The sequence below is a fragment of the Lingula anatina genome, chromosome 1, assembly GCF_051362555.1.
Source record: "Lingula anatina isolate TDL-2025a chromosome 1, LinAna3.0, whole genome shotgun sequence".
Taxonomy (NCBI): Eukaryota; Metazoa; Brachiopoda; class Lingulata; order Lingulida; family Lingulidae; genus Lingula; species Lingula anatina.
The window spans coordinates 52,830,090-52,854,805 of NC_141767.1; the positions used below are offsets into that span (position 1 = coordinate 52,830,090).

At 34.3% G+C, this 24,716-nt stretch overlaps 3 protein-coding genes across 3 annotated transcripts; 2 read left to right on the plus strand and 1 right to left on the minus strand.

Moving 5' to 3' along the window:
- The first annotated feature begins 994 nt into the window (after positions 1–994).
- LOC106163873 (phosphoethanolamine N-methyltransferase) lies at positions 995–7,465 on the plus strand. Its single transcript, XM_013541582.2, has 7 exons — positions 995–1,237; positions 2,436–2,473; positions 4,010–4,122; positions 4,791–4,987; positions 5,392–5,500; positions 5,665–5,806; positions 6,132–7,465. Exons 1-7 carry the CDS (start codon positions 1,186–1,188, stop codon positions 6,324–6,326), a joined length of 846 nt encoding a protein of 281 aa, XP_013397036.1. The 5' UTR covers positions 995–1,185; the 3' UTR covers positions 6,327–7,465.
- A 411-nt stretch (positions 7,466–7,876) lies between these two features.
- On the minus strand, positions 7,877–17,144 carry LOC106163872 (FAS-associated factor 1). The gene is made up of 18 exons (XM_013541581.2): positions 17,023–17,144; positions 16,298–16,366; positions 15,573–15,864; positions 15,213–15,307; positions 14,937–15,043; positions 14,594–14,702; positions 14,268–14,354; positions 13,959–14,054; positions 13,578–13,701; positions 13,196–13,259; positions 12,840–12,921; positions 12,293–12,447; positions 11,535–11,671; positions 11,229–11,317; positions 10,996–11,076; positions 10,589–10,699; positions 10,057–10,272; positions 7,877–9,714 (listed from the first exon to the last, which is right to left on the minus strand). The coding sequence occupies exons 1-18, from the start codon at positions 17,065–17,067 to the stop codon at positions 9,625–9,627; spliced, it is 2,049 nt and encodes a 682-aa protein (XP_013397035.1). The 5' UTR covers positions 17,068–17,144; the 3' UTR covers positions 7,877–9,624.
- A 340-nt stretch (positions 17,145–17,484) lies between these two features.
- On the plus strand, positions 17,485–24,265 carry LOC106163874 (uncharacterized). The gene is made up of 5 exons (XM_013541583.2): positions 17,485–17,723; positions 18,337–18,479; positions 21,005–21,386; positions 22,256–22,410; positions 22,907–24,265. The coding sequence occupies exons 1-4, from the start codon at positions 17,669–17,671 to the stop codon at positions 22,384–22,386; spliced, it is 711 nt and encodes a 236-aa protein (XP_013397037.1). The 5' UTR covers positions 17,485–17,668; the 3' UTR covers positions 22,387–22,410; positions 22,907–24,265.
- Positions 24,266–24,716: the final 451 nt, after the last annotated feature.

Here is a 24,716-nt window from a genome sequence, read left to right on the forward strand (position 1 = left end):
CACCGATTTTCAATATATAGATAGGCCTACATTTGAAGAAAACAGAAAAATGAAGTGAAAGCTATATTCGCGAATTTTACGTTTTCTAAAACTTTGATGACAGAATTCATGCCTTGCTAGTAGGCCCTATGTGCAGTTTTCGTATTCAGTCACGAAGGTTTGAGTTGCGAAAGTTTTAAAAATAACATCCCATTTGACTAATATTTGCACGTTTTAATGCCTACAAAAATTAGACTGCGTTGAAGAGGCATCAAGACATGTGCGTTTATTTTACTGATACATTTTTTCCCTCAACTTCAAGTACATTTTTCACAATGCCTGGAAATGAAGGTTTTGCAAATTACTTTCTAAGAATATACAATTTTGCCGTGTTTCATGTAAAATATTTGACTGTTCCCTGTCACAATATCGTCTAGCTAATCACTGAATTGAAGATTTTATTAATGGATAAGATATGACAAAACATCAAACAACTAAAATAATGATATGCGGCAAAAATGTCGAAAAGTAGGCCTTATTTTTCCGGTTGTTAAAGGCCGGGCGACACAGCGTAAATAACAATTTCAATTGCGCTATTTAAAATAAAAATTCTAGACATTTTGAGATGCTAGACATCAGACTCGCTCCTTGAAAAGTTGGAAATATATATTTTTTTCAGCGATTAAAGATGCTAGACTGGTGTAAGTAAAGTTCCACCCGGATAAATGATTCTTTTGTTCACTTAATGATTTTAATCATCTGATTAATTAATTTTTAACAGTTAGCCCCCCCTCCCCCCCCCCCCCCCCCCACAAAACACACACACACACAAACACGCGCACAAATTCAAACACACACACACATTTGCTTTTCATGCGCCTATGGTAAAGAGAATTTGCCTCTTCTAATACTCCACACACCTGTAGTGTGTCGTGAGCTCAATGAGTTTGAAACCTACAACGTACGGCATGCCAGGTGAGGTTGGGGGCACAGGTCACTGACAGGTCACGCATGACGCATTTCTTTAATGGTATATAGGTGGCGCGTTATGTTTTAAACCGCTCCCTTCTGTCATTTGCTGTGGGCTTCATTTTGCACGATTGTACTAATTTGAGTATCAGCCCCTAAAGTTGTTCTGACATTTATCAGTTAGGAACCACAATCCATCATAATTGAAGCAGGCTTTTCACTGTGACGAAAGTGAAGATGACAGACCCTGCAGCTGAAGATGCTAAGCGTATTAAAACTATGAAATTATGTGAGTAAAGCTGTACTTAGTCTCAAAACTGAAGGGAACTCCCAAAGTTAAACTAAGACTGTGTTCAGATTAGAAGTTATCGCACTAGCATGACCGATCTATCTCAGCGGGGTTTATCGATATAATCAGCTTTCAAATATTGTCTGACACGCCTCCTTGCAAATCAACATAAACAACAACGTGCATGGCCCACAACGACCTTCCCAAAGTACTTTAAGTTGTGTGGTCGTACTTGCACTTGGATTCGGTGTTTTATTCCATCTTTAATTTAATAGTTTTAAAAATCTTGATAGTCAAGCTGGTGGGGAACTCTGAGGCATGTCACGTAAGCCGCAAAAATGGCGGCCTTAAATTATCTCAGGCCAGGTGACTGCTGAGGTGTCATATCAGGTCATATGGTTTAATAGCTTGAAGTACTCTTTTCATTGTAACCTGTTAAATCTATATACGACTTATTTATAACAGCACCTTTTATATAATATTTTAATTAATGTTATTTGGAAACTATAGTGTTTTGAGAAAATGTTAGGCATTTAAGAGATGCCTGACTGTTGCAACATGTACCATTTTAATGTAAAGTTCAGTAAACCTCAAGCTACCAGTATTTCCTAATTTTCCTTACACCCCATTTCCATAGATTAGATCGACCTACTTTAGATCGACCCAACTCCCTGGGGGTTCACGCTAAATAGCTGTCAGCCGGGCGGACACGAAAGTTAATTACCCCTTACAGCTTGTAGTAGGCGGGACGGACATTTAAGTCGGATTATCTGAAAGTAATCTAGTGAGACTCCCCGCGGGGATAGATCGATCTAAAATCTATGGGAATAGAGCCTTAGTTGTAGACCTTAGCTGCTTAGGCCATTTTCACTTTGAGTGGTATCCCACCAGCTTGACTAACATGTTATTACACAACTGGGGGTTTATTCTATTTTACGAGCTCTAATGTATGGAGGCGTCTCGATAGTCCGAAGGTTCACTGGTCCGAAGGTTCATTGGCCCGAAAAGTTTAATCAAGGGTTCATTGGTCCGAAGGTTCTATAGTGAACATTCGAACCAATGAACCTTCGGACTATTGAACCTTCGGACTATCGCTACGGCCCCTAATGTACTAGTACCAATCAAAATAATTCTAGTGATTTGACCATGTAGATTGTTTATTTTTTAATACTACTTGTATGTTGTATTTTTTTTCCAGATTCACATGTTGACAGAGTTTATAATGAGCTTAAAGAGGCAAGTATGTTTAAACACTGGAAAAAAAAACGTGCTTGTGATTTCAATTACAGAATGACAGCTTACAAGTAAGACCTTGGTTGCCTTTGCTTTTTGACATGAGCAGAATAACAGCAAAGTTTTTTCTAACTACTCAGTGCAGTTAAACATTTGTGGGATCCAAGGTATCTAACATTTTGATATATGTTTACTGTATGGTTTTCTCTCTGGATCAATGTTAGACCTGCTATGGAACACCAAAACATATTACAACTTTTATAATTAAGGTCCTGTTAGTTTGTCATATATTTGCCATTATCTGTTTCTAACACATACACATTCATATCAAATCAGTGTATACATGTAGATCTTAAAGAAATAAATAAGTCTCATAATGATGCATCTATGAAGATCTACTAAAAAATGTAATATCCTATTTTATTACATCCTTTCGGTAGGTCTTCAAAGATGCATCATGATGATACTTTATTTAACACACATGCTAGCACATGAACAATAGATATGTTGATAATGATGTGCAGTTTGTTTATTTTAAAGTACTTCCCCTTAATTACTAACACCCAATGTTTTTCCTGTGTGCCTTTCATAGGTGTGTTGACATTTGGTTCATTAAGGAATCTACAGTAGTTTCTGAATGTATATGGCTCTTTGTCAAACTGCAAACACTTTGACATAAAAATTGGCTGCAACACTAAGGGTGTAAAACTAGTAAGTTACATTGTAATAGATTTTTCTTATTATTTAAATACGTAAGATATAAATAATACTTTTGAAAGTTACCATCTATACCATGTTAACAATTTCATCAGAACACATGCTGCTGCTGCACTTCTGGTTCAACAGAAACATTGTGTATAATTTCAACCAATTTCTGATGTATAAATCTTGTGATTTTCTTATTTATTGGTACATAACAACAGATTCAAATTAGTCGGTAAGTTGAGATAAACTGTGCAAAAAAGACCTGATTATAAGCCCCCCTTTATGTGACTTACTTTTTACCCAAAAAATCACTCAACATTTTGACTTTCTTTCTCTTTATTGGTGCATAAAGGCCATTTTCTCTGGATAAGTTTGTGTGGACTCATCTCTTTAATGTATCTTTTCAAAGCTAAAACAATCTGTTTTATGAAAGATTAAGAGACAAGGGGAAATAACTGGTAAAAAAGGCATGTTCCTGTGTATATGTCCAGGCATGTTTTAGCAGAGGGTCATATGCAGTAGTATAACCGGTATCTGTGTTGTTGAAATGTTTTACTGTTGGTTATCAGAACATGGGATGATAGATTACTGTCATAATATTTGTGTCATGATTTATTGATTTTGATCTGATTAAAATTATTTAATCTAATTTTATGCTTACAATTTACAGTATATGAGAAGTTAGATTTTTGTCTTCTTGAAAACTTAAATGTGACTTTTTATTAACTAATTAAGAAACATGTCTTACCTGTAATTGTGATTATTGATTTGTATAGAAGCATGCAGTAAAAGGCAGTAGTGCTCGGTGATCGAATGTTAATCTCATAATTTTAGCTTGGATATGGTTTAACAGACCAACTGAAAGTTGAAGACCTGAGTAGAGTAGATCAGTACCACTATTTTGGCACTCAGGCAGTACAGGAGGCTATAGATGACCTCAAGATAAAGTAAGTTGTGGAAGACTGCAGGTGGTGATATGCAAATTTTTTTGTGATTTTGTTTAATCTTCAAACCTGAAATCACATAAAAACTTCAATATTACCTGGCTATAATTGTGATACTGTGAAAAGAGTTGAATAGAAGGTATAAACTGGTTTTGTTAATTACATGTATTGGTTGATTCAAGAGAAAGTTGGCTTGTAGCTAGTGGGGCCATTCAGAATAGACGATCTAAGTACTAACTGATCTGCCGACTAAATATGGACAACCTCACTTCAAAAGCGATGCTGCCAATTCTTTGATGGTCTCCCCCCTCTACACACACCGGTGCTGCAGGGGCCTAGCAATTAAACCTCAGAGCTGAGATGTAATCCATTTAATGGCCTGTGTGGAGGTGGGGAGACCATTGGGAATCTGCGGCATCGCTTTTGAAGTGGGGTTGGCCATATTTATTCGGCGGATCAGTTGGTACTCAGATCATCTATTCTAAATGGTCCCTGTTCAGTTGGATTTTGAGCTAGTGTCTGTGAAATATGAACTTGTCAATTTTTAATGTCAGCAATTGTATCTTAACAGTTCTTATTTTTATATTTATATCTCTTGAGTACACTCTATAGTTTCAATATTTTTGTCATTTCTTCACCCACTAATGGCTTCCAATTTTTTTTATTCAAAGCTCTTCATTCCGCATTTTGGACATAGGTTCTGGCATAGGAGGCCCAGCCAGGTATATTGCTCAGAAGACAGGATGCCACATCACAGCTGTAGAACTACAAGAAGATCTTAATACAGTGGCTACAGACTTGACCAAGAGGTGCAACCTGCAGGACAATATAACTCATGTCTGTGGAGATTTTCTACAAGCAGATTATGGTAAAATATCTGAAGTTTTGTCTTGCAAAATGAAAAGTAGTTAAATGATATTTCTTATAATTCCTGCATTTCTTGGCTGTAAAAAAGTGAAAATCTTCCTGAGGTGGGGTTTTAAAAGTTAAAACTTTTCAGCAATAAGAGTGAAACTCTGTGCACCATCAATGTGGTCCTGGAAAGATACATATAAGTTGCAATAGGAAACGACCCAAAAAATATCTGAGGATAAATTGTCTGTTTTTTTTTCAGTGGCTCAATGCAATCACTAGTCTGCCATTATTCTTGACCCCACTGTACTCCAAATTACTCAAAATCTTGTTTGATTTTATGCAAAGTCATGAATTTATCACTGGGCTATCACTCATGATTCCTCTAAAGATACTACTTATGTCTTCTAATTTTTACAGGGTCCGAAAGCTTTGACCTGATTGTGAGCTGGCTAACTTACTTACACATTCCAGACAAAGAAAAATTATTTGAAAATTGCTGGTATCACCTGAAAAAAGGAGGGAAGATGTAAGTCAAGTTTTAGTACAAGATAATTAATAAATACACCAAGTTCCCATTTGAACATACATGAAGATCAAGTGCAGACTGAACAGTTCATTTAGGTTTAAAACATTGCAGTATCAAAACACTCAGCATTGTTTTATTATTTTCATATTATTAATTTTGCACAGGTTTGCTGCCGACTTTTTTGAGTCCCAACCTTTTGATTCAGCAGAAATAGAAAAACTGTCTTCAGCTGTCTATGCTTCTGATATACCATCCAAGGAAAGATACATCAGTCTCTTGGAAAGTGCTGGATTCAAACACATAAAAGTAACAAATGAACCAAGTTTTTTGTATCATTTTAATGTGTATTTCAAAGACATTGCTTGCCCTTAAAGCAAACACTATGTACTTTATCATTATGGTTAAGTTTGATGGACAGAGTAATTCCGAATTCAATATTTTTAAATAAAATAAATGATTAAAATAACTTATCAAAGAAAGTTATAATAACTTGTTCTAATTTATATGGGAACATTTTTATTTCTTATTCATATTGAGCAGAACAAGAAAATTACCAAAGCACTCGCCAGTTTCACCACTGATGTATTCATTTATGTCCTCTCTTATATAAACCATTTCCTGCATATTTCAGTTTGTTGATGAGACAGAAAAATGGACAGATTTTGTGAAAAGTCGACATGAAGAGTATGTGGCAAACAAAACACGTCATGTGAGGGTCCATAATGAGGAGGTCTACGCTGAACAAGAGTATTTTTTCTGTGTTGTTCGCAAATTGTTTGGTGGAGGTCACTTGGGAGGATGCAATGTTACTGCAGATAAAGTGTAGGGCAGTTTACTCTATTTTTTTTTTAAATTTTTTAATAATAGATTTATATATATATATATCTTATTGTACTTATGCTAAAGAGGGGTAGGGAATTTTAAACTTTAAAGCTTAAATATTTCAAAATTTCTACTTATACATGAATGTTATTTCTAGCCTGTAGAAAAAATTGCACCCTGTGAAACTTTTTTCAATATTACTTATAAAAAGGCAGCAATTGAAATATTTCATGTGAATTTGAATCATGTATATTGCAAATATTTTGAATGCCAGTTCTTTATATTTTTGAAACATAGATACAATAAATTTAGAGATTTTCCCTTTAAATGGAAAAATATGAAATATGAAAAGCATAACCATTGGCATGAATTTTGATAGCATACTTTTCTTTTCATGCACAATGTCTAATTCACCTTATTCACTCACTAAAATACTGTACACAAATGCAGTTTCCAGATTAAAGGAAACATTTTGTCTACCTCACACTACCATACTTATAGCCCTGGTGTGTGAACTTTAATTTTATTATTGTTTAACTAATGGAGTTTTAAATGTGACATAATTAATGGTAATCATTTCCAAAAGACCCCTTATGTTGATGCGGAATTAATCTGATACAGATACTCCACAAGGAAATCTTAGCAGTCATTTTATGTGCTATTTTTCTGTTCAGTTTGTTAAATGTTTTTATAGCATTTTGAAGGGCACCTACTTACCAAAACATTGTCCTAGTAACATCTTTGCTTTTTAAAAGAACTATGATATTCCAATATTTGTGATAAAGAACTTGCTCAAAATTGTCATTAGCACTTTTTGTTAATATAATTTGAAGACTCATTAGCACAAAGGTATTTACAAACAGGTTATTTTGTTTTAACAAAATTATTTTGTTAAAACCTTCAAAAATGGACAATACAAAGCCACTGCTTATAGCTGCAGTGTAATAATCAATTGATTATTAATTTCTACAGTATCAAAGAAATTAAGTAATGCGTAATACTCTTTTCTTATATGTGTGACAACCTTGTATGATTTTACATGAATTTGATCAATTACAATAATCTTTCCATCATTAGCAGAAGTCTGTCATCTGAAAATATGAGAATAAATCCAAAAAATATCAAATACTTGTGGAAATACCAGATTTGTTTCTGTAAATATGTATTCCTGTGACACTGAGTTTTACAGTGTGCTCTGTTTTTCTGTTATTGCTAGTGTTACTATAACATATTATCAACTTTTGTAGTACTTCAAGTTACATTCTATATATTTTCTCTTAAAAAAAAAAAAAAAGGAACACACACCAGATGATCTACGTGTACACAAAAACAAATGGCACAAAAGATTTTTTTATGATTTGGGATGTCTTAAAACTGGTAGAAAAAATGGTTTAAAATGAAAATAAAATGATATCACAACTTGATTAAAATCTTTTCAAAGAGTATACCATACCAGGTTACTTCACATCACTTGCAGTAGTTCAGAAATTGTCTCTGTATTTTGAATATCATAGAAAATATCAACAAAGAATAGATAATTCAGCAAAAAAAAAGTTCAATCATAAAGCCAATCCAGCTTTTATTCATAGTTCACATAAATACAATAATCGCAATTGTAACACCAGAATTTTCTATAACAGAAACAACATTTATTTTTAAAGGGCCCTTGTGTATTAAACAATCCAACCCTTGCAGTAACTCTTATAAAGTTGCAGTGGTGAGTGGCTTTCTGGTATATCTCAGTTGAAGAATACCATGAACCTGCAGTATCTAGAAAACTGAATACTATAATATTAACTGTATATTACAATTTAGGGTACATCTACGTTGACCTGATTTAATTCCGTGAGCACAGATGTGATCCACCTCGAGGATCAGATACTTAACAACTTCTGTCAAATAGCATTTTTTAAATATGTACGTCACACACTATGGGTAAAATTCTATTGGCTTGTAATTGTTTCTTGATGCTCAGAGATGAATACCTTTTGTAGGCAGGGAAAATAAATACAGAACACATGGAGTTAAAAATGGCATACCTGTACCTTCAACAACTATTTCTATGCTGGTACAAATCGAGTCAAAAACTTGGAATTGCAGGATGAACAAGTGCAAAGTGATCACCAACATCTCATTTTACTGCAGTCTTCCTTAAATTGCTATTTAGGCGTAATATAAAGTTTTAGTACAAGTATACTGTTAGTGGTAGATATTGCACTGTCAGTGGTTTCTATAGAAAAGAATAACTATTGGCATATCAAGTACACAAAATAGTAATTTGCGGCCAAAAGTATCAACAATACAAAAGGGAAGGGCATTCAAATTCCAAACAAAAAACAGTATAGTTGTAACAAAATTAAAAGTTATGAATGATATAAGGATTAATCAAGGTTAAAATGGGATAAACAAAATTAAGATGATACTGTGTACAAGAATCATTGTGAATTTTTAACACAGAGACATGCTCTACTATTACCACCTTGTGGGTGAATGTGATCACTATTACCATTTTTCACTTATAATGAAATATAAGCTGTTCTATTCAAGTTAACCTTTCTACCTTTCCTTTTCATTAATTTGTGAATGGGGAATTTTCAAAATTCAAGTGTTCCTGCCTTTTATTACTTGATAATGGTCCCACTGAAAATTTACTGAGCCCTTGAGCAGAGATGAGACAGCTCAAATAAATAAACTACAACCTTTGCTACAGAAGAACACCAATTATTTGGGCTCAGAAGCTGTTATGTTCAAGTTTCGACTCCTGTCAAAGATCATCAAAATCTACCAGTTGCAATCATGGCAATCCTTTTTTAGTTGCTATAAATCGTATCAAAACACTGTCAGCATCATAAATTTTATTTCTCTGTTTACAAGGCAACATTTGTGAAAGCTGACTCTTCTTTTACATGTTTTCTGTTAAAAGTGGAATTCTGCTGTCACTGAACTGATTATATTTTTCACAATTTCATGTTATATAAATTGTATATTTAAAATAAAAAGCAATATTTTTTTTCTTTAATTTTCCATTAAAAAATTTACCATTGACCAAATAAGAAAACAGTCAAGACAGCAAGAGCATCAGGCAATAGTAATAAATATTATCTGCTAGAGTACAGAGTCAAGTGTATTTGGACTATACAGTACATATAATGCATCTTCAGTATTATACCAGGGTCCAGACTAGACCATTTTGTCACTTTAAGAGAATTTCTATCCACAGTATGTGCGCCAAATAGCACCTGTTTTGCCTTTTATGACACTTGGATCAAAACCTATCACAGTAACATGGTCACTGGGCAATGTTATTCCACTGTCTTTTCCTCTAACATTAATGTTTCTTGTGGGAAAAGTTTGAGTTCCTCTAAGGACTTCTCTGGATCTTGTGTTGATATCTGAAGAAAATAAAGAAACGCATGTTCCAGATACACTTTTTTTAATAAAAAAGACCATCAGGTCCACTTCCTTGTACAATGGAAATCCATATAAATAAACCACAGCCATACTACCTGACTTCAAAGACTTATGCTTCCTCTCTAAACACTCCCTATCTGTCACCTATGAACAGAAATGTCTTTCTTATTCCACTTTTATTTTTTAAAAATTAACTTGAAAAAATGTTAAGACTTCAAATAATTCAACCCACTCCTGTAAAAGAAAGAAAGAGTAAAGAAAACTTTCCTAGTTTAAATTACATTAACTGAACATGTTAAGAGGACAATTTTTAAATTACTTACATCTCTCCTTGGATACGTTGTTAGCACCTTGTATTCTTCCATATGGTAGCCCTTGGATGTAATAAAGTTCAATAGAATCTGTAAGGGGTGCTTGGCAAGAAATCTCCTTGTAATAAACTCCCCACCAGGTATTCTGATTCTTAGTATACTGATTGGTTCTTTGCTATCAGCTGGAGGTTCATCTGGTAGCTGGTCTGCTAAAGATTGTTGGATAGCCTAAAGAATCATAAAATACAGTTTTTGAGCAAACAACATGCATAATGCCTGCATACAACATGGGGATAATGCAATACATCTTTAAACAGAGGTTTTCAGGGGACAATGGGTGGACTACAGAATATACGTCGACAGAGATAATACATGTATACATGTTGTAATGGAACGCCTTTGATCCATAGGATGTCTACTAAACTACAAAAAACACAATATGAAGACCCTGTTTTTTTTTTAATCAATCATTCAGATAAATGGTTCATTTTTAAAATATTTTGTAAAATGACTGTAATGGTTTCACTTAAAGCCAAACTGATACCTCTTTTTCAGCCTCTTCCTGCTCTCTTTGTAATCTTTCTTCCAACTTTTTCTTTTCCTTCTCTGTTTCTTCTTGAAATCTTTTTTCTTGCTCTAGCCTTTTAGATTCCTCCTAAAATTACAATGTATTTTCAAAAAAGGTACCCCATGTTAAAAATTGGTTGCTAGTGATAATCAAAATCTGTTTACAAAGATGTTATAAATATGTTAACTTGTATTAAAACTAGCATTCCCCCAGCAAGAGTAACTTTTTCGTTTCTCAATTTTTTTTTCAGGTTATTTGACAAATAGTGAGAGATTCTCTACTCAAAATGTTATTGATAAATAGAACACTGGCTACTGACACTTCTGAATGATATCAAAGCCCATGGCTGTATAAATTAAGTTTTCTGTAAGTACATTCCTTACTTTTGCTCTATCAGCAGCTAAAGATTCTTCATATGCCTTGTCCTGCTCAAATTTCACTCTTTCTCGGGCATCTCTTTCTTCCTGCAAACATGTTCACATGCATTAAGATACCTACTGTTATTTTTTTGCGAGTTGTATTGTTTTTTAAAAAATTTATTAATATTAAAATATTATTATTATTTTTATGAGGACTAAAACAGAATTTACATCTTTATAAAAACCAACTTACTGACCTCCTCTAAAACATCTGCCCTCTGTTGCTCTGTGAAGACATCTACAGCGTTTATGAGATTAGTCATTAGTTCATCTAGTGAAGCTATCCCTGAAACAGATTTACATCTTTCAAAAAGACACAAAATTCAATAAATTTCTAATCAATATTCAAAGGTTATGTAACATCAAATATATTCCTCAATAAATTCTATATCAGTAACATGAAGAATGAAGGCTGCTGATAACAAAGGGATACCCAAATGCCATGATCTCCCCTCTGCCCACAGACAAATACTGAATATTGCTACCTTCAGAACAAGACTTACCTTGTATTACATTTACTACTTCATTTGTTGATCGTGTTCTTGTAATAAGTAATAAAAGTGGCAAATTATCTGTCTTGAAATCCCGTACAGTCTGTGCAGCCATGCTGCCAAACTCCCTTGTGCACATGGTTAAACACCTACAATAATATGGAAAAAAATTACAGCCAGAGGTACCCAACTACATACTCGAAGTTGCAAGTTAAAAAGTCCATGGCAATAAGTAACTATTTTACACCCAAGTGGAATATTTGCAGTCTGCCATTTCCATTTTGTGCCATATACTTTTCACCTACCGACTATTCAGACCACCTTTTTCCTAAAATCTGCTGGTCTAAATCAGGATTTACTGTTTAAAAATCTCAATAAGACTGGACATTCTCCCCTATTGAACTGATATTAGTAAAAATACAACTTTGATTTCTCAAACAATAACTTCATCTTATTTAGAATCATCAGGTAACAGCTAAATTTCAGAAAAAAAATTTAAATCAAATTGAAAGTTCTTTTGAAAACTTATACAGAAACATTTATGGCCATGTCAAAACACTAAATTCACACATTCTGAAAAATCTACTACTCTAAACAAAATTTTATCGGCTGTGGGTACAGGACCAGTGGCTTACATTACAGACTGCATTTCAATGAAAGGTATTTTTAATACCTGCAAAATTGAGACATGAATTTGATAACTTGATTTCTAGCTATATGGTACATCATGGATGATTAAGAATCACATATTTAAAGATAAAAACATTTACTTTGCTTTATTGGCCTCCGATGTTAAATCCCAAGCCCAGGTAATAAAGTTATTACTTAAAAAGCTGACCACACTCTCTGAACACAAAATCTGGGAGCAGAAAACATTTGCCAGAATACTGCTGTCATGGTGAAGGTAAATAGCCAGAAGCTTTCTCTGAAAACATTAAGAACTGACAAATAATTCAATTTATAAAATTGTTCTTTACATGCATCTCAGCATTGCAAGTACGGAATTGTGTTATAACATTATCCAAATTCAAACAAAAAAGCATTTTAAATATCAAAGAATTAATTTAAGAACTTTAAACAATTCTACTTCCTTTAATATAACAAAAGGATTAAATTATGATGAAAATGGCTTTTTGGCTTATCCCAAATATATTACAGCAACAACAGAGTTTAAGCTTCCTCTCACTATAGCAAACAGAAAGAATTATGGGGTTCCATTATTGAAAACAATTAGTCTTTTTAATTGTCAGTGCATTCAGATAATTTTTCATATCATCGCAACATTTCATATTTATTTCACATTAATGCATGACTTACATCTTTTGCCTTACAAGCTAAAGCCTCCTTTATTGCATCTTCTAATTTCCCTATGAAAAATACAGGATGTATATCTCCATATCTGAAACACAAAAAGATACATCATATCATCATGTCTTGTACTACATTTCTTAAATGAGTACCATGGTTAAACCAAAACCTAGAAATTTGATTAATTTCTGGCATATTTAAATTTAGATAAAATTTTGATCTTGATACATAGGCGGATGAAAAATTGCACTTTAAAAACTCCCCCCCCCCCCCCTCCAGAAAAACTATGTCCTCTTCATATATAAAAACAATTACTATCTGAAGAATATCTAACAAGAACATAAGGTTACATAAGGTTACATTACCTTTCTGCAAATACTCTGCTAAAGTGTTCTAATGCTGCAACTTCATCACCTACATCATCTGGCACTGAAAGAAAAAGATATCACAATTAAATACAGGACAATGTCATATGTGCTGCTGTTTGCATAAAACCTCATCAATTATTAACTGGGTTTGGTTTAGATGGAGAAAGGGTTGTACGGTTTACATCTCTCTCTGTCACTCCAATGAGAGCGGTGCTTGATGCTTCATAACAAGCAAAAATGATTGAAATTGGATTTTTTTACCAGCATTTTATGAACATGTCTCTTTTGCAACAAACAAACGCTTTTAAACACTTTAAGCCATAAAGAGAAAATATTAAAAATCCCAACAGGTGATACCTCGTTTCAATATGGCACTTACTTAAAGGCACCAGTTTCCTAGACATTGGTACATCTTCATCATAAATGTCATCATCATCCATTGGTAGGGACTCGTGAGCATCTTCAAAATCATCTTCACTGCTACCGACATCCATTGCTACATCCTGACAAGGCGCAAAATAAATTTAAAGGAATCTATGTCACACCTGCTGAACAGTAGAGGCTGAAACTTATAAAAGGACAACAACCAAAACTTTAAAGAAGTAAAGTTGTGATAAATGTGGGGAGCCGTTTGAAAGTTTAGAATGATAAAATCAGTCATTTTTATTCCTGAAGAAGTGTATCTAATAGGTGAATTACATTCACTTTTTATGAGACCATTTCATCATCTCATGCAGCAGTATGTTCTGTTAAGACTTACCATTGGCAGATGCCGCAATCTTGCAGGTTCTCTCTGGGTTCTAGACACTTCTAAATTATGACATGGGAAACCTACACCACAACCAGCTAATGTCATCTGTCAAGAAAAATGAAGATTAAATGGTATAATCTTTTTCAGGTAAACAGGAACCAATGCTTTATACAGAAGGCAGTATAAATATGTCAACTAACAAATGAAGGGTTATCCCAATTTGCATTGGGTAGTTATTCAAAATTTGCATACTCTTGAAGCTTAAACTCTGTACATATATTAGTAATAAGTTGATTTACAGATTGATATTTTACTTACAGTTTCATCACTGGCAGAGTCTGGCCATCCTGTCCACTTCTGAAGTCTTACTGGGACATCTATTACATCACCTACATCATTCTTAACCTGAAATAGCAAATAACAAGTTTTAAAGGTGTCATACAAAACATGCTGATGCTTACTTAAGTAAGCTTTTTTCTTTCAAACATTTCACTAATTCAACTATTTATGTTAAAGGTTAAAAACAAAAGATCAATAATAGGCATTACACATACCAAAACACAAGTCACCTATTAAATATTTATAAAGTATGTGTAAAAGACTATCACTGGTGAAACTGCCAGCTAAACAGCTAATTTACTAACCTCTTTCACTGTCCTACTGCCAGGGAAATTAAGCTTATAAGTGGTATCCTTGTCTCTGAATCTTATGTTTAATGTGAAATTTTGTGATAACCTTTCCAAAATATTTGAGCTGAAAAATAAATAATTAAAGGTGCTTTTGAATGGCATTAAACAAAATTAAACTGACTTTTACTTCTAAGCAACATGACAGTATATATTTAAATGTATGTAGGGAAAAGTTTTTATTTCTTTTAAGGTGTCCTGAACATGAGAGTTAAATGGTTCACATAGAACAAGATGCACCAAACTGGTGTTGTCATTTTCCTGTGCTATGCACTTTGCAAAGACAGCAATGATCACTTACCTCTCAGCTGACTGAGAGTTGTTTGTGTCTCCCATATGAGAATACAATCCTGGTGTCAACAAGTACAGGGTGGTCTCTTGTGGCAGGTTAAGGAGCCTCAGCATGGTCTAACAAAAGGTAAATAACTTGGTTCTTACGTTTTATTATTAAGCATTGGCAGGCAGTTTCAAGTACAAAGCTACAATAACAGGATAACTATTAACATAAGCTGATTACACCCTGAAAAAGCCCAAACTGTCATGAAATGTCGAACATAGACAAATTTCAAAAACTCACATAATCTTCAGCATGTTTGTTAGGAAATCCTCTAAGAACCATCTTCTCTATGGGGATATTCCCTATCTGACCATGAAGTACCTGTTTGATTGTCTCTGAAACACAAAAAAGTGAATGAACATCAGACTTCCTTCACTAAAACAAAACCCCATTTCAGTAATGTCTAAGAAAGGACACATAGCTTATCATGTGACAACTGTATGTGTGAATGAAACATATTTCATCTATACCGTAATACATGACTGTCCTTTACAGACAGCAAGTAAAAACAAACAAGTAGTCAGTTTGGCCAAAAGAAACAGTGCATGACTTATTTCCCCTTCAACATAATCTCTATAACAACCAAACGAACACACTTACCAACTTTTTCTGTATCCGGAAGCACCACTGGAATATTCCTATCCCTGTATTCCACATTAAAAGTTAACATTCTGGTTGGCGGCGTGCTGTCACGATCAGAGGTCATAGCATGGGGATTAAATACACAAGAGCCTGGCTCCTCTTGTGGTTGGGGCTGGAACACTTGATAATCAGGTGGAGGGCTGTCTACAGGTGATCCTAGACCCTGACCCTGGACTTCTAATGGTGGATAGCTAGCCTCTGATGGCAGTTCCTGGGATCCAAGGTGGGCCATGACACTGTTGATGGCACCCTAATTATATGGAAAAATATTTTTAAAATACCATTAGCTGTGCTGAAAAGTTGGGAATAACTGGGAATATCTACAATGATATTCTAAAAGTCAGATTAAATGAGATTTTAATGCAACATGCTTCGAACTCCTTCAAATTTAAACCAACTTCACAGCCAAGGTCGAGAAAACCTATGCTGGAATACAGTGTCTGATCATCACTTCCCATCAAATTGTCAAAAGAAAGTGCACATGGACAACGAAGGCAGGTGCAAGTGATGTCCACATACAGTAACATGTCATACAAAAAAGCTAAGGAATATTGTACAGAATTAGTTGAACATAAACAGAATAATGTCCAGTTCATAAACCATCATTAAATTTCTTCTAAAAAGCAGGCATTTCAAGTATGCAGTTACCCACTCAACTTAAATATCCAAATCCTTCAACTCACCAGCAGATTCCATTCATTTTGTTCCAGTACTGCAATGCACTCACCTATGTCTTCAATGTTTGTACATGCCTTAAAAATAAAAAGATCAAAACTGTATTCTCTGGGTGTGTTATATAAAAACATAACAGGATAACTTAATGTGTCCTTCTTAATATTGGTTTTATGTATTCACTAATCAATGTATAATAACTGAATTCTCAAAGTTCTTCATTAGTTATTTAATTTGACTGAATAACTGAGCACTCAATTTTATAGACACTAAGACAGCTAGGAAACAAGCAGTGAAATATCTATCATAGAAATTTGTGTATTTCACATTTAGAAAATGAAACAATGCTTCTTTTTAAATCAAATAGATCTCATTTTGTCAGAAGCACACTTTTCAGTGACAGAGAGAAAGTGTTCTTTTGTCTTTACTGAAATTAAATATTCATTTCAGAATGATCAGATAAAGTACCAGAATGTGGAGTAGAAGGGATGAGAACTTCACACACGGTTTACTATTTACGTCCAAACTTTATGCACAGACATTTTATAGAGTCTTTTACTCTCGAATGACTATGTGAGAGACTGAGTCATTCAAAATGTTCCATTTCGTAAAGTCATTATTATCATCTTATATGCTAGAGAGTCCCATATATCCAAAGATCATTTTTCGGTAGATGAATAAAAACCGACGACAGCATGATTCAATGGATAATCGTAGAGTTCCATCAGTTTCTTACCTGAAAATCAGCTAAAATACGATTTCTGTCTGAGTCTTCTGCCATTGTTGTGTACTTTCCCTGCGCATGCTCGAAACGTTCACTGGCAAGTCGTAATTGTTTATCCTGCAGATAGAAATGCCCGTCTCATTCATAAACGGATAATTTGAGAGTATTGGTGCCTATCTATCTTGGATACTGTGGTTTTATTTAATAATCTGTCCTTAACTTTAAAGATTTTTCACGACATCTACCTGATGCATTTGTTTACACCTTGGAGTGACGTCACTATTCACCTGCCTGAACAGCCCAAACGTTTGTTTACATTGGACCATGCACAATTACTCACCACAACAAGGCACAATCAATATTTCCCCCTATTATTCGTGAAAGCTTACGATCTAATGAGGTTTTTCATAAGTCACTAAATAAACTGTTTGGGTTGCTATTGTTTTTAACAAGACATCTATTTTGCATAATCCACCGTTTTTGAATGTTGCGCGTCGGTTTCGTACAGAACTTGAACCTCTGCCAAGATCCACTATTATCATCAGTGTTTCACCTCAGAGACTGGCCAATAACGGTTGAGCAGCCCAAACAAGTCTAGGCGAACTTAGATCAACTTAGTCATGGGACGTTGAAAATATTTTAAGCCAAGTGCGTCTAGATGCATCTGTATTATATTATGTTCACGATGGTCGACGGAGTTTTAGACCATAAAGGTGAGTACAATTTATCCTTTTTAAACAGTTCGTCACCTTGATACAATACTAATTGACTGATCCGAATAGACATTGGATTTCCTCACTCTCGGCAATCAGTCCTAGGGTTTTTTTTAAAAAAAGAAGTAGGCCTTAGGCCTATTTAGAATCCCGTTAAAACACATAGGGTAAAATTTACTCAGGTTCACCTGTGCAGATTAATATTGGGATTCAGCCAGACCGGTAGAGGAGACAGCTGTTTTCCAGACGCCGGTCTAGTCTTAGCTGATACGCGTACGTGGTTTAAATCACCTACCTTTAGATACCTTTGGGGAAAGCAGGGCTCCTTAATACTAGCATCTGTTTTGGAAATTGACCCCCATCCTGCAACGCACCATTCAAAGGGAAAGCGTAGAAAAGACCAATTATAAACTTTGACGATGTGGTTTTTTAGTTCCTGGACAAAGCTAAATCAGTTATATCTGTATAAGATCTGACTATGAACGATCCTTACGTCTAGGACTTCTTGATGGGTTTATAAAGTACCATGTGTGATTGAATGCACGCCTATCTGTATATAACGTTTATTTATAGTTTTTTGTTGTCGACTGCTAAAAACATGCCTTTGTTCTAGAAATGACCGAAGAACATGATGCGTCGTTAGAAGAGTTTTTCAATGCCGCCGTCAACGGAAACGCTCACAGATTACAGCAACTATTGGATGAGCACCGCATAAATATCAATGCCACGAACGATTGGGGGCGAACAGCAATACAGGTACTATCCTTTTTGTTTATTTTTCAAGGTTTTATTTTAACATTTTAATTAAAATTTCAATATACTATTTATTATGCACCAGGAAAATAGCTACCGTCTGCTGAAAGTCCATACAAAAAAAGTTGGCACTATTTTTCTGGTCTTGCTCCCGTTACGTCTCCAGTATGAAATAAAGACATGTACGAAAAAGCCTGAATGTAGATAATCAAATTATGAGGCGAAATGACGTGCATGAATTAAAACTCAGTATTCGAAAGGAGGGGTAGCAGGGGTTGGTGTGTCGATTAGGGCAGGAGATGAGGCTCAGAATAAGTTTTTGTTTGAAGAAAGAGGACAGATGTGTCTTTATATAATAAAGATGTGTCTTTATATAAAATGTCCCCCTTCTTTGTCCACGTGGCTCTTACTATGTATGTCTGTGTAAGACGGATAATATTGTTTAATCGATGTGTGGGTATCTTAGAATTTTAAAATTTCAATGCATTTTTCAAACAAATATGAAGTGTTTATTGTGAAATGTTACTAATAATACGGCGCTTGTTTCGTTTTGTATCCTGTGAAAAATACAATTAACCCCTTTCTTCCATTCACAAACATCAAATTTTCATAGGCAAATAATAAGTCATATATCATGTCACTTAAAGATGATAGACAATATTTGCTAAATGAGCTCAGAAGTACAATGTTCATATGTTAATTCATTCATTGATAAATAACCTAGCTTGAAGTGCAGATTAGATATTACGGTTTTTCAGTCAAGAATAGATGCGAGTCACCACACTATGTACAATTTAGTGCTATCACTTAGAACGATAAAAGAAAACGCCCACTTGTTATCTTTTCTTAACGCCGACAAAACATATAAAGTAAATACTTGATTATGCAGAATAAGCCGTTGAATATTTTGACATATTTGCAAAGCGCACTGGCTGACCTGTTACTGATAAACGAAATGCTACGCTTTACGCTTCATTTTTATTGTTTGCATAGCACAGGCATAGTACAGGTTTATGAATCAGTGAGGCGTGCTATCAAGTTTCTTTTTTTCCAAGGGTCTTTTCTATCAAGTGACGATTATCATTTCCTCTTTAAACATCCTTCTTGCACGGTATAAACAAATACCCTTCATTAGTTATACAAATTATACTGTATCTTATTTTTCTAGCTTCTAAGTAGCTTCTTCATAGTGGAAGGATTAATTCAATTCAATTCAATTCAATTCAATTTATTTCTGTACTGGGACATAGATTGTCATGACCTTGTACAATATGATATACAAATGACGATACAATACAGTTAGTGCATTACCATCTTTATATAATGAAGATAAGTACTAGTAAAATTACTCATAAAATATTCTATCTAGGCAATGAGATAAACCTTGATGTGATTATAAATTTACCATAAACATACTATAAACATGTTACACAAAAAGAATGTTTTTTAAAAAACTTAAAACCACCGTTACATAGCTGTTTACATGGCTGTTCAAAGCCAGTTTGATGACATTGATAATTACGATTAATGACAATTACATAAGACAGATAAGTAAATAAGTTACACAGATATAAATATTGTGCCATGTTAATATATAGTCAAATATGGCCGGCTATTAAAATATAGTTACACACATTTAAATGACTAATATAGATCCTTTCCTTCACTACATAAGCAAACATCCTACATTAAAGATCTTGTGTCTTACTTTTACCAGCTTCTTTAATTAGTTCGATATGTAAGACTAACATAAAACATTTATTTTTTATTCGTTACACAAAATTAAGCTACTACCGTATACATGTTCATAACCTATGCATTTACTGCAGTGGGCCTTTGTGGAAAAAGAAAGTAATTTTTTGTCCATGGAACTATCAGTGGTCTAACTAGAATGGACAGCGATTATGTGTCAACCATGAGAAATTTAGTGAACTATATTTAAGTTGGTCTTGTGACATGGGTTTATTTTCCTGTCTCACACTAACTCCACTGAAATGGACCAAAAAATACAATTGCTTTCATGTGATATATTTTCACACTGAACAATGAAAAGCGTATCAGTTTTTATAGGAAGTTCAGCTAACAAAGAAAAAAGCAACTTCATTTCCAACCGTAATCAAAATAGTTGCATTATTGGGATAACATCGCAGCAAATTATGGTGACAGAATAAATATTCAACTGGATGTAAGGTTTGTGACAGTGTGACAATGGGGTGCGAAATCGGGCTTGATATAATGTATATTTACAATGGCATAGGCACGGTGGGTACATTACTCAGTACAATAAGCTCCCATGAAACCGTTACTCCTTTGTTGGCTAATACATATCCCGCTCTACATGGATAAAATACATACTCATGATAAATTCAACTTTGATAAATTTGTTACTTTTGATATTTTTTCTTTTCATAATCAAAGTTGATGTAGCAAATCCATTTATGCAATAGTAAAGTTACATGTAGGATGATCATGTATTTTTCATAAAACTTCCTTTTCAAGTTCTTTAAAATCAGTGGTGAACTTTTCAGGTATTCAAGTGTAGTAGACCAGACATTGCGGAGATCCTCCTAAAGCACGGGGCAGATCCCAACATCCAAGACAAACATTTTCAAGACCTGCATTTAAGTTCATATCGAACTCCAGCCCACGATATTGCGGAGCAAGGGTTTTTAGACACAATGAAAGTTCTTTTAAAACATGGAGCAGACGTCACTTTACGGAGCAAAATGGGTTATTCTCCCGCTCACATTGCGGCAGAAAAAGGACGGTTAGATACTCTAGAATATCTATCAGGAGCGATAGACTTAATGAACTGTCGAGCAGACGACGGGTCTACACCCTTTGATTTAATTCCAAAATCTATTACATTGACAGACAGACAGAGGACGTGGGTAGAAGCTGAGAAAAATGGTAAGTGCAGCCGGCAACATATTTTCTGTGCTTGAATAGACTGCCTGCACTCTTCGTGTTTTGGTCTTTTATACTTTTCCCTGAAGGCCAATATTAACTATGAAATACGCTATCTCCGTAAGTACGGCATCGTTACTCATTTCGAAATTTTTAGTAGGCCTACAACAAATTAATTTAATGATTTAAGCAATGCGTAGGCCTTTTTGGGTCGTATAAATCAAAACAAGTACGTTTTATTTTGGCATGCTTGTAACAAAAGCGCCATGTTTAGCCTGGGGAAGGATGGGGTCGTATGCCCTACCTAATCCCTACCCTCTACCAGGGCGAGTGATAGATTTTTTACAGATATTCACAGATATGTCTCTAGATAGACAGATGGTCATTTAGGGCTCTATCTAACTGAGTTGAGCCCTAAATGACCATCTATCTAGCTGGAGACATATCTGTGAATATCTGTAAAAAATCTATCACTCGCCCTGGTAGAGGGTACCTAATCCCACTGTCTTTCGCATATTTCGTTGCATTCACAGCTCTTTACTTGTTGTTGGGAAAATATCCAATCCCACAGTTTTATTTGTTGTGAAACGAGGGTTCGGCTGTGGTGCGGTTTAGGCCAGTGTTCTATTGAATTCAGTCCTAAACCTGGAATGTTTGCATTTCCAAGAAAATTATTTTATGCGGTGTAGTATGATATCTACATTGTGCAGTTGTCTAGCTATTGTATTTTGCGTCAATACGAATAAAATGGATGACAGGGATTTTAAAGAGTATTCACAGACGAAAATTTTCATAATCATCACAAAGAATGAAATGTACAATAAAAATTATCTGGCTCGCTCTGTTCAAGTTTTTATCTGTTCTTATTTCAGCGAAGCCAAAGAGTCTCAAATATTTAACAAGACTTCGTATTAGACATTGTATGAGACATAACCTCAAACGTCTGCAAACGTTCCCTACTCTGCCACTATCAATCAAGAAATATCTGTTGCTACAAGACTGACGGCAGTATTAGAAAGTGATGAAGGTGAGGTTTTGAACGCGATTCCGTAAAGAAATACACGTCCCTGCGTTTCAAGGATCCTTTTTCTCCATCACAGTAGCTCTGCATGCCTGATGTTTCTATTACTAAAATTTTATCAGATGGTTGTGTTACTATGTACATTTCCTCCCTTTGATGCTGTCTACCATGTGCGAAATTGTCTAATTTTGAACCTCAAAAGCGAAAAAAGAATAAAAGTAAATATATATTGAACTGGTGATATAAAAATGTTTTTTTTTTTTTTTTTTTTTTTTTTTTTTTTTTTTTTTTTTGTGAGAAACCCGTATGATTGGGTTAACCTGTGTACAATCACGAGGATTGCTTTGTCCGCATAATGTTAGTCATTATACGTGGGAATTAAAACTTTGTACAGCTGTTTTGTACATTTCAATCAATCGATCTTTAAAATATCACACTCCTTATTTATCTATCTAACTGTGATATGTTTTATGGTTTAGCCAGTTTCTTCTTTATTTTCTAGATATCTTTCCTGTTCCGTGCCGTTTACGCAGGTTGAAAAGAAAGACGAGGTGCCGAGAAGACCCAGTTGCTTGGGGTCAAATTTACACCATTAGCAGATGCTATCTAATATTACGTGTATATTTGACCCAGTGTTGATACGTGTGAAGACCCAGTTGCTTGAGGTCAAATTTACACCATCTGCTGATGCTCTCTAATATTACGTGTATATTTGACCCAGTGACGGAGTTGTAAAGGGAAAAAACGTGATATACCTAATTATTCTCAAATGATCTCATAGCAAGAGTTCAGTTGAAACGATATTCTAGTCCCTGTTGTGGATTTCCATGTGAAAGTGATCTCGTCAACCGTTTACAGTCCGAAGCTTTGATTAGTGCATTTAAAAAATAACGACAAGCTGTACTCATACGCACTCTAAAATTTGGGACAACAGAAATCTTCACAGTTCTTGAAAGGAAAATTAGTTTAGCTTTTATTAATTTATTTATTTTGCGTGAGAAGACGCATCATGTATTTATTTACTAAGGAGGTCATTCACACCTATTGTTAAATTTAAAATATAGCTCTTATCGAGATTTTTAGTTTCGTTGTAAACATTTTAATGAAGGGGGGTTTATAGACAGTATATTATGTGGCTTTATTTTTGTGTAATTAATGTATTTCTTCGTAAGGCTTTTGTTCTTTTGGATTATTTCGATATTCTATAGAAGAGTTTTATCTGTCAAAGCTTCTGTTTTTAATTGTTGAAACTTCACAATATTGTGTAACCTGTAGGCCTACAATCTATCTTAGAATTAAAACATTAAAATAATCAATATTGATAAATCTTTAAAAATGCATTTTTTAGCCTTACAAAAACTTTTTTGTGCATGTGCTTATTATCCTTAAGTTTGCATTTTCCTGCCTGATAACACTATGTATATTGATCTAAAAGAGTTGACTCGTAAAACCTATTCACTTACAGATAGTGAGTCTCTTAGGAATTATTGTATCATGCAACTACAACAAGGACAGTAAACATCATGTCCAAGTGAAGGGAGAATTAAAAGTGCTCTTCCCTGTCTTTGAATAGTCCGCATACATAAACAGACGAATGTTTCAGAAAAATACAATGGTGTGCTAATTTTTATGCATTCGCCTTTCATTAAACGCACCAGGCTTTGACAAGGCGTGCGAACCAACTACTTTTATCTTTTTGCAAAATATTTTTGTGCCACGTATGCTTATTAGCTTACAATGAACTAAATATTCATTTGCATACAAATAAAAGCTGTGATATGAAAATGATTGATACTAAATATATATATTTATGGATATATATATATATATGGATTATGAAATAATAATATTTCGACTCGCACTTCTATAGAATATCATCTATTCTAAGCAGATTATTAGAATAACCAAGTACAAGTCGACACGTTATATTACATTTTCTTTTACATTTCACCAATATGAGCAATGAAATATTGAAAATATCATTGGCAAAGACTGCACATCCAAGCGTGATTCAGAAAGAAAATGTGAAAAGTTTGTCCATATTCAATGTGAAACACACAAAATTGAAAGGTAGCTGTAACACCTGTCGCCAAAATCACCCGATGCTCTTCTCATTAGTCATGCAAGGACCGGAAATGGTCTATATAGAGGTTTATCTTTGATTCACTGGGTAACACAGCTTGTGGAATGCAAATATATGAAAGGCATTTTTTTATGTGAATCTTTTACGTTTGATGACTGCTAGTTATGTTAAAAGGCCCTACAGTACCAGTATGCCTACCGGTACTTTGTCCCAAGTGTGGGGTTAGTAA

Bases quoted from the DNA above. Each gene is read 5' to 3' on its own strand.
- LOC106163873 (XM_013541582.2), top strand. From the start codon at position 1,186: ATGACAGACCCTGCAGCTGAAGATGCTAAGCGTATTAAAACTATGAAA. The intron at 1,238-2,435 runs GTGAGTAAAGCT...TTTTTTTTCCAG, and splicing joins TATTAAAACTATGAAATTAT to ATTCACATGTTGACAGAGTT. The intron at 5,501-5,664 runs GTAAGTCAAGTT...AATTTTGCACAG, and splicing joins CTGAAAAAAGGAGGGAAGAT to GTTTGCTGCCGACTTTTTTG.
- LOC106163872 (XM_013541581.2), bottom strand. From the start codon at position 17,067: ATGGCAGAAGACTCAGACAGAAATCGTATTTTAGCTGATTTTCAG. The intron at 11,318-11,534 runs GTAAGTCTTGTT...AATCTGTTTCAG, and splicing joins AGTAGTAAATGTAATACAAG to GGATAGCTTCACTAGATGAA. The intron at 9,715-10,056 runs GTAAGTAATTTA...TATTTTCTTCAG, and splicing joins CAACGTATCCAAGGAGAGAT to ATATCAACACAAGATCCAGA.
- LOC106163874 (XM_013541583.2), top strand. From the start codon at position 17,669: ATGCATCTGTATTATATTATGTTCACGATGGTCGACGGAGTTTTAGAC. The intron at 17,724-18,336 runs GTGAGTACAATT...CCTTTGTTCTAG, and splicing joins CGGAGTTTTAGACCATAAAG to AAATGACCGAAGAACATGAT. The intron at 21,387-22,255 runs GTAAGTGCAGCC...TTCTTATTTCAG, and splicing joins GGTAGAAGCTGAGAAAAATG to CGAAGCCAAAGAGTCTCAAA.